Source organism: Archocentrus centrarchus, chromosome 17, assembly GCF_007364275.1.
Source record: "Archocentrus centrarchus isolate MPI-CPG fArcCen1 chromosome 17, fArcCen1, whole genome shotgun sequence".
NCBI lineage: Eukaryota > Metazoa > Chordata > Actinopteri > Cichliformes > Cichlidae > Archocentrus > Archocentrus centrarchus.
The window spans coordinates 7,354,691-7,371,325 of record NC_044362.1 but is presented as its reverse complement, the minus strand read 5'-3'; the positions used below and the strand labels follow the sequence as shown (position 1 = coordinate 7,371,325).

The 16,635-nt window shown below is 41.1% G+C and overlaps 1 protein-coding gene across 2 annotated transcripts; it reads right to left on the bottom strand.

The window, feature by feature from the left end:
• Positions 1–3,410: 3,410 nt before the first annotated feature.
• On the bottom strand, positions 3,411–13,112 carry nop9 (NOP9 nucleolar protein). Of its 2 annotated transcripts, none has more exons than XM_030752413.1 (12): positions 13,072–13,112; positions 12,191–12,422; positions 9,788–10,024; positions 9,444–9,659; positions 8,321–8,428; positions 5,077–5,218; positions 4,764–4,956; positions 4,538–4,678; positions 4,326–4,445; positions 3,929–4,141; positions 3,734–3,839; positions 3,411–3,638 (listed from the first exon to the last, which is right to left on the bottom strand). In XM_030752413.1, the coding sequence occupies exons 2-12, from the start codon at positions 12,411–12,413 to the stop codon at positions 3,484–3,486; spliced, it is 1,854 nt and encodes a 617-aa protein (XP_030608273.1). In that variant the 5' UTR covers positions 12,414–12,422; positions 13,072–13,112; the 3' UTR covers positions 3,411–3,483. The 2 variants fall into 2 exon arrangements, with proteins under 2 accessions (XP_030608273.1, XP_030608272.1); XM_030752412.1 differs by lacking the exon at positions 13,072–13,112 and adding an exon at positions 12,744–12,788.
• Between the last annotated feature and the right edge of the window lie 3,523 nt (positions 13,113–16,635).

Here is a 16,635-nt window from a genome sequence, read left to right as displayed (position 1 = left end):
GTGGGGGCATGCCAGGAAACGTTTAAGAGCCTTTTACGTCATAGTGAAATTTTTCATGCAGTCTGGTCTGAAAACAAAAACAGTGCTGTGGTCTTCGGGGTAATACTTTCTCCCTCCAAACAAAAACAGCTAAAAATAACTCTGCCCTGCCTGGTTTGCTGAAGTAATCTAGTTCCAAAAATAAAGTCTGCATGGATATCACTGCAGATCATATAACACCCCGTATGGACTAAGTTGCTTCACCAGAGTCTTTTTGACACAGCTGTCTATACATCTGATGAAATCAGCTAATGATCTACTTGTTCAATAAGTTTTTTTTTTCTTTTTGTTTCGTTTTTTATAAAAAGATGTCAAGAAAAATCTGAGCATCCCTACCCACTTTCACCTCCACCGTAGATCTGGCAGGTGTAGAGAAATGCCTCGAGCCAAAAGGCTCTCGCCTTTTGGCTCGAGGCAACCAATCACAGACGCTCACATCAGATAGCTGCGGTTTTCAGCTTCTGACACCGGTACACGAACTATCTGTAGTGGGTACACGGGAGGACTCTTGAGAGGAAGGCAAACTGGCAAAGAGACAGAGAGGGGTTGAGGAGAGAGAGAGACTCAGAGGGAGAGATGGGATTGGAGAAAAGCTTTGAGGAGTAATGGTTGCTTGGAGACGGTTGTCAAGGAGACGATGAGTCCTAGAGTCCTTTGGCATCTCAAATGTCCTATATTTATGTTGATTTTCAGAAAGAGGAGGGAATTTTTTTTTTTCTGTTTGCTTTTACTTTTTCTTTATCCTAGAAGGTGAATAACCAGTAGACGGTGATTAACACACACGTGTGGTTGGATGGCTCCTTAAAACGACTACACAATCTATCTCTCAGAACAGAAGACACATAAATGATTGTATCACAGTTAAACAGGTCGGATGACTGTCAGACGTTTGACAGCCATACAGAATCCCTCAACAAAGAGAGAAGGGGAAAAAAAATGATAGAATTTGTTTCACTGACAGCATATCAGTCTCTTAAATCGTGACAGATATCCTCCCTCTCTCTGTATTTCTGTCGCTGACTCATTCTGTGGGCATTTGCTGTGATTTTCGGGCTAAAGAATACTTCTCGGGAGCAGGAAAGACAGGGAGCTTAAAAGACGGCACACCACCTACTGTGTGCCAGTGAAAGGCTGTCAAACTTACTCCTCACTTTGCACCAAAGAAAGACTGTTTTCAGTAAGTGCTGTGCATAACTAATGAGAAGTATTTTTTTTCCTGAGATGTTGGTGTGGGCACGTAAACAAGGGGGTAATGCTGGTAACTGGGACCGGGACATGTGGAGGCTGCAGAGATGGCTATAACACCGAGAAGCAGCGCATCCCCGGGGAATCCATGTGATTCGTTTTCAAGGAGCAATGTCTCATTGTAGCTAAAAGGTCATTGTTCTTCTGCTTTGTCTCATGAGTGCACAGAGCCGATTACACATTCACAGAGCTATATTAACCAAACCACAACAAAAGGAGTGAGGATGAGCCAGACGATAGTCTATCTCTTGCAGAATAATAAAATCCATTTGGGCCAAAGCTGCGGTGAACAATAAGGCCAGGTGATCGTATTAACAACCTCATTATGCCCTGAATTCCCCACACAGTGCTCCCCACATTTTCAGTAATGTGGATTAATAGCAGGTTAAAAGGTGACAGCAAAGCCATGTGTTGCAAAATATGGCAAGACTGTGAAGGAGATGCCATCACGAGTTTAGTAATAATGTTGCCTGTTGTGCGGTGCATCACGTACGAGTGTAAATCCTGACATTTGCAAAAACAGAAGTGGATCAAGCCAACCACTGAAACCACATTTATTAAAAGAAAACTTTTAGCAAGTTGAGTGAGTGTGTTTATGTGGTTAAGTGTAAGTGTAATTTTTGCTAACTTAAATTAGTGGGACTATTTCTGGACTGAGAGCAGCAAAATCAAACTATCATCCTGTTGGCGTCATTGAAATATAGAACTGAGATTCATGTGTTTCCACCATCACCATCCAGGTTCCAAAAAACTGAACGTGATGAGAGACACGCTTATTAGCCACACATATAATCCTCCATTTTATAACATAGTATGACCGAGATTTATAAATTAGATTGCATGTTTTATTCAGTATGACCCAGAATGAGTGGCAGGGCCCATGAAGTTGGTAGGAAAGTGTTTACAAAGGTCAAGTTAGAAAGCTGCTTTCTCATAGACTTCTATAAGACTGGAAGGCTTATAGAACCACAGCCATCACCACTTGGTGGCCTTCAGGTAGAATGCAGGTTTAAGGCATTTTTTTTCTTCTTATAGTCTCTAGGGCTTGAAAAGGGGCGACTGGACTCTTTGTTTCTTGAAGACATTTCACTCTTCATCCAAAAGGCTTCTTCATTCTCTGACTACTATCAACTACTTTTTTTTCTTATAGTTTTCTGTTTGAAATCCAAAGTAGCCAGCCACCATTGGTATATGAGTTTTTATTCTGGGATGAAAACAATGCTTTTAGTAAGTTGAGTGCCTTTGGTGGTCCAGTCATACATTGGTGATGGTTGTTTTCCTCTGCTAGGTTACTCTTTTTGTCATCTGTATTGTGGTGTTAATGTACTTCATCATTTCCAAAGAAGTCTCTTTCCTAAGATGGATTCAAATAGTTGGGTGGAGGTATTTCATAGGGTGATCGACTATTTAGTCAACAGACTAAATCTGTACTGGCAGTGTTTTTAGTATCTTAGTGTATGATGCTCTTCTTATTGCTCTTCCCAGCCCTGTGCTTCTTCTCAGAAGAGAAGCACTTCCCAAAATAAAGACTCTTTTTCTTCAAATCAATTTATGATCAATAAATGTGTCTACAAAAACAAAACCAGCTTGCTGCTGGGGCACTGAGCAATTTCCCAACTGCCTGAATTTGTTTGCATTTCCATTAAAAAATCCTGAGAAAAGATGGCATTTAATTGAGCTTAAGATTAAAATATCTTTGTCAGACTCACTGGTGGGTGGTGGTGCTTTTTAACAAATGTTTTAACCTGACAGATTTCTTTTTTGTTACATCCCCTATCTACCAAAACTGCATTTACATGTTTAATATGTAAAAAGCTGAATTACTTTTATTCATACATTTATTATTCATCAACACCATGGCAAAACAGTAATTAAGCAACACACTAAAAATATGATTTAAAAAAAACATAGGTAATATGAACTGTTCAGGGCTTTTATGCTCACCCGTTTGAACTCACGTTGCTTTACTTGACTGAAGCCCTGATCCATAGGGTGAAGCCTAAAATGACACATGTTCCTACAGTGACCCCTACAGGCCAGACTGCTTCATATAATCATTAGCACACACTGAGCAAAACTGAACAGCATTTTCAAAACTTAACTTAAACTCAGCGTGCATACAAATATAATATTTTCAGATTTTTTTTATTTATTTACGTAAAAAAAAATGAACTACAATATTTCACAAACATGTGCTTGTCATTCAAGGATGTCACTGAAAAGTTTCCGCTTCTTGGACTCGCCCGTCTGTATTTCCTGCCAGTGGGCTCTTCTGTGTGCAAAGTGGGAGAGGGCAAATTTGGCCCACACGTGACGAGCAAACTGATCCGACCTCAGCTGGCTTTCACTTGGAACTGACAAGGGAGGAGAGACAGGAAGAGAAGTCATGAATAGGGAAGTGAGTCACAGGAAAAGTGGGATTCCGGGTGTGAAAGTTTGTCATTATTACCGAGTTCCTGTGCGATACTTTGCCTCTGGCTGACTGAAGCGCTGTTCCACACGGCTTCAAGTACCCGGCTGCCCAACCTGGAGCAGGCCATCTGCATGTACTGACCCTGGGAGGACAAACAGTGTGACACAGGAAAAGAAGGATGATTAAGGCTTGTAATACTTTAAATCATTTTCTAAATTAATTATCACATACCTCGAGTCTCTTTAGGATCTTCCCCCTGCCCTTGTCACTGGATGTGGTGATGAGCGCCTGGAGGACGTGGCTGCCTGCACGGTCGGCAGCCATACTGAGGAGGTCTGAAGGGCTCAGAGAGCGCAGGCTGCTGAGGAGCAATGAGCGCCCCTTGAATTTAGCCAGCGCCTGGACCAGCCGGGATCCGTGGTAACATATGGAGGTCAGTGGGACCTAGAAACAACCCGAACCAGACCAGAAGTACATCACTGCATCACTGACACTGATCAAACCTGAGCCATTCTTTGGTATTCAAAGGACTTATTGGTGCAGCTTTGCACTGCTACTTCAGCTGAAATGTCAAGACTACAATTACAATCAGGCTGCAAATGTTTTTAGATTCCTCTCAGTTGTTTACCTCGGTGTGTATCTTGCCCTCTGTGGTGTCAGAGTGGTAATACACCTCGTAGGTGAGCAGAGACATGAAGAGAGGGAGGCAGGTGACTTGTCTAGCGCCAGGCTCGGCACAGTGGAAGGCCTGGGAGGCAATGCATCAATAGGACTTCCATTAGCCACAAATCAAAGGGGTGTGGGCTTACATTTCAATAATAAACCATCTTTTTAGCTTACATGGAGGAGGCACTGCATCATCTCGTCCTGTCTCTCTTCGCTTTCTGCGCAGCTTTCTGCCAGCTGAACTATCACGCCCATGTGACCTGCAGCCAAGATGGCCTCCACACCCTGCACCAGCTCGTCAAACACCCTCAGGAACTGTGGAAACAGAAACAAAAGAAGGAGTGAGAACATCTCCAGCAAATCACTCCTCCCATCTGCTCAATCAAAAGCTGCGACCTACCAGCTTGTACTTGGCAGAAGCTGCTGTCAGCCTCTGGATGGGAAAGTTGGCGATGGGATGGAGGGCCAGGTCGACCAGCTGACCCTTGAGATGGTTTTTGTAGAGGCCACTGAGAAGTTTCTTGTGGGACAGCTGTATGATTGTTTCTGTGAGGTGACTGGAGGCCTGGTCCTTCAGAAAAACTAGAAGCGGACTACGGGGGGGGGGGCAAAAAAACCCACCAGTCTTCATGTAATGAATATGCCAACATTCTTTGAAAAAAATTAAATAAAAAAGATTCAGTGAGCCAAGAAAGCAAACTCTTGTCTCTTACCTGACTCCAGGAGCAGCGCTGCGACTCGTCAGGTACTCTGTGATGCGTCTGAGGAGCTGTTTGCAGAGTTTGGGCCGTTTTCTGTGGCACGCGGTCAGCATGGTCTGGAACACGGCGCTGGCGACAGCGTCAGTCACGCTTACTAAAACAAAGAAGAGGCACCGTTTTAGACTTCCTGCCAGTTTAAAGGTGCCCTTTAAAAGAAAATGAAACATACTGGAGGTATACTGGAAGTGTAATAAACAAATCTACATTAAAAACACATATACAGCTTTTTTTTATCCTTTAATACTGTGTAGTAGTTGATTCTGTGTGTTAGCCTCCTCCCTGTTTTTGAAAGTGTATTACTGCCACCAGCTGTCGAGGAGTGAAACTGCATAAAATCTGCTGGAGACTGTAACATGCTGTGTACAAGCATATGTATGATGTGTGGTACGAACTGCCTTGAAGACAAAATACATCAACAGCGTCTTCCCAACTAGGTCCACCCGGAGGAAAGTCCAGAGTGCCACAAAATTACAATGTTCTTCGATCACAATTCCAAAATTATTTGTTTACTACAATATGTTTTAAGGCAGCTTTCTTTTGCTGTATATAAGGGATTACTCTTATTCTCTGAGCCAAAGTCATCACTTGGAGCTTTTCCAACAGTCTTGAAGGACTTCCCACTGATGCTGAGAACTTGTTGGCTGCTTTTCCTTCACGCTGCAAGTTAAGTCCGGTCATGTGATGCAGCGCTCCGTCACACTACTTTTTGGAGCCTGGAAATGTATTTTAGGCCTTTGTCCTGCTAAAATACAAACGATGCTCCTAAGCCCCAAACAGATGGGATGGCTAGTCGCTTCAGAGTGTTGTTGTAGCCACGGTTAGGTGTTGACTTAAATATGAATAAATGACCAACGACGTCAAAGTCAGTCCAGGGTTTAACGGCTCTCATGTCCTTTTCTCGTAGTTCTCCTTCGAGGCAGTTCCCTGTTAGTAATGGCATCTCTGCAGCAACGTGGCCATGCAGGCCCGACTCTCACAATCTCCTCCAAATAGATGACTTGAACTCTGGGAAGCAGTAATGTGTTCTATAATAACTCTGTGCATTCATTTCCTGGGGCACTCCTCATGGCAGCATGTTTCATCATGGTGTTTGATGCTTTTTTGGCAACTGCACTTGAAGAAACTTTGAAAATTGTTCAAATTTTCCACTTTAACTGACCTTCATGTCTGAAAGTAATGATAACGTGCTGGTTCTCCCTCTCTCATGATACTACAGAGGTCTCTCTCATCGCTGTGGAGGAACTTTGGCCCACTCGTCTTTACAACGTTGCTTCAGTTCACTGGGTGTTTGAAGGTATTCACCGCTCTCTTAACCCCTTTGGTCACGATACAGGAATGTTGGTGGGGAAATAAATTTATCTGCCTACATAATCTTTTTAGATAGGAGATGTCAGAAACTGAAGATTACAGTATATAACTACAGAAAGTAATGTACACAAGTGTGTACGTGGTGACCAAAGGGATTCAGGTCCCACCACAGTATTTCAGTCAGAGATTCAGTGTAGATTTGCTGCTGTGTTTGGGATCATTGTCCTGTTGCATGAACCAGTTTGGCCAAAGCTTTAGCTGTTGGGCAGATGGCCTCACACCTGACTCTTGTACACTTTGGTATACAGAGGCGTTCATGGTCAACTCAATGACTGCAAGGTGTTCAGGACCTGTGGCTGCAGGACAAACCCCCCCACCATTGTGCTGACAGTTGGTATGAGGTATTTGTGCTGATATGCTGTGATTATTTTTCTCTAAACCTGGCCCTGTGCATCATGACCAAACATCTGCTCTATGGTCTCATCTGTCTGAAGGACACTGTTGTGATTTGTTTGTTTGCAACTTTGCAAACTTAAGCTGTGCTGCCATGTTCTTTTTTAGAGAGAAAAGGCTTTCTCCTTTCCAAACTTGAGTCTTTCTCTAATTGAACTGTCATGAACTTTAAAATTTTACATGCTGAGGCCTGTAGAGTCTGAGGTGCAGCTCTTGCAGCTTCTCTGTGCACTGCAGAGTCTAAAATTGAGATGAACTGCTGGGACATCCTCTCCTGGGAAGACTGCCTTGAATGTTTCCCACTTGTGAATACTCGCTCTCCCTGAAGAATGCTGGACTTGGAAATGGCCTTATAGCCCTTCAAATATTGATGGGTGACAACTGATCAGTACATTTTGTACTGGGCTATCATTTTTTGTCATTAGAGAAACCGTATTTTTTGGCAACAGCTATATTTGTTAGTGTGCTGTGACGGTTGGAGCAGAAGAAATAAATTTGAAGGGAAATACTTCCTTGGAGTCTCTCTGTGCTCTATATGAACTGTGGATGAATAAAATGTACAGTAGTTTTTCTTTGCATCATTTCAAATGCTCGCTACTTTGAGAACCCTGGTCTAAAGCAAACTGCACATAATGTTTACTATATAATCCCATACATGTAATTTCATAGTTTTGTGTCTTTTTGCTGTTTCCCCATGTGGTAGAAAATTGTGAAGATGTGTTCAAACTTTTGGCTGCTATTCTTTGTTCCCTCAATTTGGGCAAAAACAATCCAATAACTCGACTCAGGCTGACATTTTTCTAATAATTACTAACCAAAAGTAGGAAGCAAAAATTGTACTGCAGCCTCAATACATTTAATATCTCATTTTAATTCAATTTATGTTATGATGCCTGCCAAACTGAGTCTAATAGGCGCCTGCTGCTCCAGATTCCACCACTTCTCTGTCACATTAATGGCTCGCCAGAGTTTGAAGCCTATAGTTTAAATCAGACAGTGTGTGTGCGTGTGTGTGTGTGTGTTAACTAATGGAAAGGCTGTGGACTACACAGCATTTCTTTTTGACACAGAGCTCTACTAAAAGCCACTTAGGCCTCTGTGCAGCGTGTGCATTTGATCTCAGTGTATTTATTGACCATTCCATTTCGTTTTCATATTAAGGCTGTGAGGATTTGAATTGAGCACATAAATTCTAAACACAAGCTAGTCAGCCTTCTTTTCAAAAATCTGCCTTCAGGCAATTCCCCTTTGACTTTATTGTAAATCCTCTCCTGCATCCACAAACAGAGTCGGGGGGGGGGGGGGGGGGGGGGGGGGGGGGGCAACACTGCTGCTTCATCACAATTTTTTTGCATGACCTACTTAAACAAAAGCATATCATACAAAAATGGTTAAATTCCAACAGGAAAAAAATCATTTATGAAACGTGACTTACAATTAATGTTTTCCATCAAGGTCTCTGTAAGGTTTTTGAGCTCGTACCAAAAGGAAGTGGGAATCTCAAAGTCTGTCAGCTGAGGAGCGACGCTGCGTTCTTTTCCTCCTGGTTAAACACGAGAACGAACAGAGAAAACATGACACCAACAGAAGCTTCACGAGAACACACGTCTGGGTGCAGAGGTCCTGACGCAGTCTCAGAAGAAAACAAAGCCAACTGATCAAAAGCTTTATTTTTTTTCCCCATTGTAGCTTAAAGAAAAGGAGACTGAGGTGAAAAAAAAAAACATGCCAAATGGGAGAAATCACTTTTTCTTCTAGAGTGAACAGACAGCTCTCGTCTGTATAGCAAATGTCAGGTAGTGCCAGGGTTGCCAATTAAGTTACTCTAAATCCCCTCTCAGCCAATTGCTGCAATTTGTATCATAATTTGTACTCTTACTCTGAGTCATAACTCAGTCAGCTCTCAGCATACACGCATTATGCATGCGTATTTAGATTCTGTTTGACTTGCACTTCCTGGGGATCTCATTATCTCTGAAGCTAATCAAATAAAACAAGCTGCATAGCTACACAACCTGCCAGAAAATAATCAGATTTTAAGTTTTCTTTGTTATCAGCATATTACAGTCATAACAGCCTGTACCTGCAAACAGTAATATCTTAGAGGTCAACTTGGCAAACTTTATGTTCTACTAATGAAACAAAATGTAAAGAATAGAGACTAAAAAAAGGCAGGCTTAAGATCATTTTACATGCTCCAAAAACATGGACGCCTGCTTATGCTACATATAAACAGGCTAAATAATGGATGCGGCTTCCAGGCCTGAAAAGTGAAGCCAACCAACACCCAAATGCTTTTAAGCTGCATTCTTTTTAATGGCCAGCAGGGGGTGGTACCTGGGCTGCAAAGAGACATCCAGTCCTATAGAATCTATGGGGAAAAGCCCTCTGACAGGACCTGTGGAAACACCTAAAAAACTGCTCTCTGTTGCTTCATGTGTTGGAAGTTTCATGTGCTTTCAACTGGTTTCTCCTTTTTTAAGCAATTAAACTGAAAAAAATAAAATGAAATTTTCTATTTTAATGTTGTGTTAGCACAAGCGGGTTTGTGTGTTTACCTGGACGAGTCTCGGTGCGAGGTGGTCCGAGGCAGCCTCCCAGCACATGTAAAAGTGTGCGGACTACGTGTGAGCCGTGAACATGTCTGATGAACTCGGCAGTGTTGTCCCTCACCACCTGACTTAAAGCCAACACCTGAGCCTCTAACAGGCCACAGCTTTCTTCTCCCTCCTCCTCCTCCTCTGCGGTTGAAGACGGTTCCTTCTGTGATGACTCTAAAAAAAACAGCGTTGAATTAAAGAGTTAAGTTGGTGTGATTTTCTCAGCCGCAGCTGTTCTGTCACAGAGTGATAAGAAGGGAATGTTTTCACTGTAAAGCAAACTAACAACCATGTGAACTCACCCATCCACCTGGACATCTGTCTGACCGCGCTCTCCACTACATGGCCTCCACACCGGTCACAAGAAACTGCCTTAAACTCTGAGCCCGATTCTCCACCCAGTTCAGCCAGCACCTCCCCGACCTGCTGGGGGCTGGAGAGTGGGAGCAGTCGCTGCAGAGTGATGCTTCCTGTCCGATCTGTCGCCACCAAGGCTGCTTTACCTTTAACTTCTGTGAGGACGTTCTCCACAAACATCTCTACGAAAGGCAGAGTGAGTACAAACAGAGAAGACAGCTGTTGCAGTTAAAAAGTAGAAATATAATGAGGTTAGACTGAAGGAGCCAGAGGAACCTGTTAGTTATATTTAATGTAAAATGATGCAATAAGCCTGCAATAAGCAGTCATTTAAAATCAGTGCATGATGTGAATATGTGGAGGTCACTGCAAGAAATGGTTAAATCCAGCTCCCAGCAGCTTTTCTTAAAGCACTGCAAAATTTATCAGTAAAAGCACTGACTAAAGCAACACATCACTTATCCACACAATGAATTCAGCAGCACAAAACACGGTGCACATCTTCAGTAAGAAGCAGGGGTCAGTACTGTATCAGAGATAAAAAAAAAATGACAATGGCAATCAATCACCATTTTAAGTCATTTTTCAAATAAGGCTTCTCTCTTCTTTCCCCTCTTTTTCTTCATTATAGATATATGACAGTAGATCTAACAGTAGTAAATAAACCTGGCATCTGGTTGGCTAAATAAGCAACTGGAGGGCTGGAGAAGATTTATGTGTTGCATTCACGAGCACTTCCACCATCACTGCTGAGGCAGAGTGGAACTGAAGATACTCACACGGATGGCGGTCAGCTAATTCCTCCAGCAGATGGTCGTTTGTGTGAATGTGGAAATTTATGAGTCAGAAAGCACACGAGCACAGCTCAATGAGCGACCTCCACAGTCTGGACGAAGCTTTTACAAAATTACATTCAATTAACTCACTGGATCCAGCAGCAATTATCTTCTAGTTTGTTATTTAAATAATCAAAACTTCAAGGCTCTCTTTCTTTAATCACAGAAATGTTAAAGATTAAAAAAAAAAAAATTAAAATAAATAATATAAATAAAATACATTTAAATTAAAAAATAAAAAATAAATTTAAAACATTTAAAAAAAAAAATTTTTTTTTTTTTAAAGAATAAAAAAGAAAAGAGAAATGTTTGGGACCCCTGATTTGTGGTACGCTGTGTTGGGAAGTTTGACTGAGCTGTCTTCAGTGATCCCTGCTGAACTTGACTTCCTGTTAAAATCAGCCAAACGATGTCTTTTTGAGACATTTCAGTTCTGCAACTCCTCCAATAAAAGGCAAAAATAATGTCATTACCCAGTGCTTCTGAAGACTTGTATAAGCAGTTGTAATTTCACAATAGAAATGAATTCAATTTCATCAACTTCTGTATTTGACTTTTGATGTCATTGATCCTCATCCTGATGTGATTGATTCTCACTGGTAATAGAGCTGGGTCTCAGAGACGTAACACAGTGGAAGACACTGGAGTGTCAGGAGTGCTGTAAGGAGAATGCACTTGGTTGAATACCATGAATTCCAGCCCAGTCAGACTGTCAAAGAGGAGTTCGACTGTAACACACTGAGGTATCTGAGAGGGAACATTTGGCACAAATGTGACGCCATCCTGGCCAGTACAGAGCGCAGTGAATTTTTTAGGGCCAGCCAAAACAATACTTGCTCACATCTGTCCTACTTGCCAGATTTGGCTCCCTGTAACTTCAGCCTCTTCTCCAAAATGAAGTTCCAGTAGAGGAGCTGCTGTTTTGACACAGTAGAGGTTTGCAAGTCCAAATGGTTTAAAAAAAAAGAAAAAAAAGAAAAGAAAAACACCTGAACTAATTAAAATACATCCAAGAAGTGTTCCAATCTAAATGTAGTAGGAATGCTGAGAGCACTTTAAAAGGACACAACCTTGAAGGGGACAACTGCCAAATTTAAATCCAGGCAGTGCACTGTGGTACTGCAATACATAAATAAAGCTTAAATATATATATATATATATATATATATATATATATATATATATTCCATTCAAATAAATTTTATTAAAATAATGCCAAATCACAACAACAGTCACCTCAAGGTGTTTTGTATTGTAAGGTAAAGAACATAATTCAGAGAAAACATCCCTTTTGACAGGAAGAAACAGAAGACCTCATCAAAGCAAAGCTGGTGGAGGATTTTCCATGCACCACCTGTGATTTTCTTTTCCTTATATCACACAGTTCAAAAGACAAAGTCTGTGTATCACGGTTGCACATGATGGTGTGTAATGTGACCTTCTACTGGACCCCTTATTTAAACTTCCAGTCCCGTGCTTTACTCAGATCCCCAGAAAAATGACCTCTCTCACCTCTCTCCTCATCATCTTCAAAGCCTTCGCTGAGCCTTTCTCCGACTCGGCGGAAATAGCCCACACTCAGGGCGTCCAGGCGCTTCTTGCCCCCATCTCCCTGACCCTTCTCTCCTTCTTGACTTCCTCTCCTCTTCCTTTCTCCGCCTGCATCTTCCTCAGGATGCCTCCTCTTCTTTCCTGCCCCTTTCTGTGGCTTCTTTTCTTCTGCTTTTGACAGCATGACTAAAACCTTAAAACATGAGGATACGAGTGAAATGTAAAGCCAGTTTCTGAAGTAGCAAACAGTTTAAGATTTGAACCAAATAACCACACATCTCTTATTAAACAGTGGTTTACACTGTTGATTATATGCTATCAGTAAGACAGATTATTACATGTCTGTAGGTTCTCAGTCATCCAGGTCATAGTAGTCTCTGGAGCTCTAAAAAAGGCACCTTGACTTCTTAAAATAGTTGCACCTATATTCAATTTTCCTATCAAAATATAAAGAACTGAGGGGTGGATCAAGACTTTTGCAGAGTACTGTGAAGGGTTATTACAAAGGTAATACCTGCAGCCTGCCCATGCTTTCATAATGATGTGGTGAAGTAAATGTGCAGCTTTTCTAGATGAGAGCGATTGATTCGAGTGTCACCGTGTTTTTGACAAGTGGCGATAAATTAAACTGACATTCTTCTGTTGAAGGAGTTCAGCTAAAAAAACGCAAACATGCCTCAGTCTCTGCTAACTATAACACAAACTATCTGAAACTTAGCCGAAATAAAAACATGCGGCTTCACAAACTGTAAGAGAATGGCCAAATAGCCGTACTCAGTTATTCTGTAGAAAAAATTGTCAAATACTAACATTTCTGGAAGGAACCGATATGTTTTACTCACGTGTTAGACTTTCGAGCCAGACAGAAGCGCCGTGTTGTTGACGCACAATGATGACGTAACAAAATACAGACAACTATTACCACAGTTTATTTAAAGATGAAAAATGAATAAACAAACAAAAATGTCTAAAACTCTAAATTAAATCCTACAGAAAAAGCGGTTGTATTCACCGTCACTAGCACAGTCCCGCCTGTGGTCACTAGTTATTTCTAGAGTGTCCTTATTGACTGAAACCAGCAGAGGGCAGCATGGTTACTTTCTTGAAGAAATGACTCATGGCTGATGTGATGACCTCACTGTGGGCGCACACAGCTGTGTCCCACAGACATGCGTGTCCATTAAAAAAAGATGTGTAACCCACCCATAACCCCAGTAACGTAAGATTATAACGACTTTCTACGTAAAGACGTCACACCACCCCCACCAATAAAGCAGCAGAACCTGGTTGGGTACAGCAAGGTTGTTGAGTTAAAGCTTGTATTCTTCAAACAAAAACATACTTGGTTTCATGGTGGAAATGTCATAATATTAAATGTTGACGTCATTAATATATTTGTTCCCCACCCCCCAAACCAGTGACCCTGAATTGGTTAAGCAGAAAAAAATCAGTGGATACATGGAAAATAGTTCACAACAATGATATTATCACAACAATCTGTCTGTGAAAAAAGTTAAACAACAATATCACTATCAGTGAAACTGTGTTCTTTTTTTGTCAAATTAATTGAACTCAACATATATGTGTATAGAGGTGCTTGAAAGTGTTTGTACAAGGCCATAACAAAAATACAGTATTTTTTTTTTTTTTATATCACAGTTATCATCAAGACATTTCACAGTCAACAGACATAGTTGCAGAAGTGCAGGAAGAGTTCTGACCAAGTCAATCTAAATACCATCTTGCTGCATTCCTTCAGTGGGAATAGCTGCCCTCTCATCTTTATTTTGTATTTGGGTGCGTGCATTGTTTCCTAGTAACTGTTTCTTCACAGCTTAGTGGTTTTATTGCTCAGGTCACTGTTGCAGGTTTCTGCTGGGACTTGACTGCAGTGTAGTGGAAAAACAATGATCCATTCATCTGACATCGGTGAGCTACCCCCTAAATGTGACGCATCTGTGGCATTAGTAAATGTTGCACATTTAAATAAATCAGAGGTGATATAAGTTAAGATTTTGTCATCTGTGATGCAACACTTTTCATAGGTAAAGCCTGAGAAAAATTCCACACCTGATCATTTGCCTCCATCTCACCCTACCCCCAGCATCCTCCTTACTCATGCCAGCCATCTACATGCCCTCCTCCACGGCATCCATGAATCGTCTCTGTGGTCTTCTTCTTTTCCTCCTGCCTTTGACATCCCAGTGTATCCACTATCCAACTGCACACCTCACCTCCATCAATCTGTCCTCATTTCCTGCACCACCCTCACATACTTCCGCTCCTAACTTCCTCATGTAGGAATCTGGTTCAGTCTGGTTAAAAAGCCCACTGCTGTCTCTCCTAAACATTTCTGTACCGTGTTATCTGGACCAACCACATTTCTGCTCTTCATAGCTGCCCTTACTTCCACCTCTCTCTCATTTTCTTCATTAAAGAGCTTCTCAAAGCACTTTTTCCATCTTCTCAACACACTCTCTTTACTTTTTAGTGTATTTCTATGTCTGACTTTAATCACCCACATCCAGCGCAATCTCTCTATCTAGCCAATCAATACAAGTCCTTTTCTCCATCCTTAGTGTTGTATCTGAGTAAAAATGATTCAATACATTAAGTACAAAAAAGGAGATGGAGATAAAGAGAAGCATTTAGACACATGTGATCATAATGTCCATACAGAAAATAACAGGAACCATAATTGGGGGAAACCAGTTTCCAGGGAGATTTAGAAGATTTGTGTTATATTTTGTTGACCATAGACTGTATATAAAAGGTGGAAGTGACTATGTGGACAAAAGGGTGAAGTTATAAGTTCTCAGCTAATGCTATCAAGCTGGATTAGCAACCTGCATCCATATGTGCTGATCTATAACTAGTGCTGACTGACTAATAAATGCAAGAATTTCACTCCAAAACAATTCCATAAACTTAATGATTCCAAAAACAAAATGCTCCAAAAGAGACAAAGACAAGCACGACTGAATGGTTCAGTTCACTGAGTAGATTTAGAGGAGGCAGACAGTGGTTTAGCTTCCTGTCTCTGCTTACCTGCCAGTTAAAGCTGCCACACCCTTAACTTGTACCAAAATCTCAACAAAATCCAAATGGACTATTATTTATTTTTATTTTTTTTAAAAGATCATTCCTGTCATTCCTTTTACACTTTTTAAAAATGTGGAATTAAACTATAAAGCCAAGACTACTTTTGTATTAGGAGCCAGCCTCAAGTGTGGTGACCATGTTGTCCATTTTTGAGTACAGTCTTTGTTTTAGTCCACATTAATAAATGCTAACAAACAAAGATGGTGAATATGGCACATTGCAAAGCAGTGTTATATTCTTCCAGTGACAAAAGCTGGCATCCCATCTTTAATTTTGTCTTTGGATGAGTGCCGTGCTCTTCTGCTGTATTCCTCCTGGAAAACTGTTCATGTCATGCCATGTACAGTTTTCTAAAACTCCAAACCCGGATTAAACAGGCTAAGAGGCTGTACGTGCTAAACCCTCAAAATTCAAAAGATTTCTGTTGGCACTTGACCCAGCTGTAATGGAAAAAACAATAACTTATCCCTCTGACGCCAGAGTGCTTCCTCTGACAAAGTGACATGTCTGTGGTTACAGTCCATGACTGAGAGGGCTGTTAAATGAATCAGATGTGAGGTAATCCGAGATGTTGCATTTTCTTATCAGAAATGCAAATAATATTTTTCTTCCTGCCTGCAGGTTTAGAGTAAATGCTGCAGGCAGAAAGCTGAAATTGTGAGAACTTAGTCTAAACAAAATTCTCAGTGAGGTTCATCTCAGTAGTAAAATTTATTCAATGGCTCTAGTACAAAGAAGATGATTTACACCTTTTCTTTTTTTTTACCATTCATGACCACAACAATGTCAGCCAACGAGCGCAGAAACAAACAGAACCAGCCACCCCACCAGTTCACAAGATTTGTCTAAAATTTTGGGCTGTCTATAGACTGTACACAAACGATGGAAACGGCCATATTTGGACAAGAAGGTGAAATTATTTAGATAAAACTATCAGGTTGGATTGATGAACTGCACCCATAACTACTGGTCTACGACTGCTGATTAGTGCTAACAAACTAATCATAAATACTGGAATTTGAGGTCTAAAAAGTGTCCATTAGAAGAACCACAGGCTCAGGTACATCCATATGTGTTTCATTGTTCAGTTCTGGAGATCATCTATTCATCTAGTCCGTCGTTACATACCGTCTTTGTTTTAGTCCCGATTAGCTGTTGACTGTTGCTCATTGCAAAACAGTGATGTTAAACTGCTTATTCTCACCTAATTCACATCTGAGCTACATCTACTTTGTTTCTGGGGTGAGAGTCAGAGATAGAAAAACTGGAAACCTATAAGACCTTTTTCCATGCTAAAAAAAAAA

Excerpts from the sequence above, each read along its gene's own strand:
- nop9 (XM_030752412.1), bottom strand. Across the intron at positions 5,219-8,320 it reads CTTGATGGAAAACATTAATT|TAAGCGTGACTGACGCTGTC; the intron begins GTAAGTCACGTT and ends TCTTTGTTTTAG. Across the intron at positions 3,639-3,733 it reads AAGTATCGCACAGGAACTCG|TTCCAAGTGAAAGCCAGCTG; the intron begins GTAATAATGACA and ends CTCCCTTGTCAG.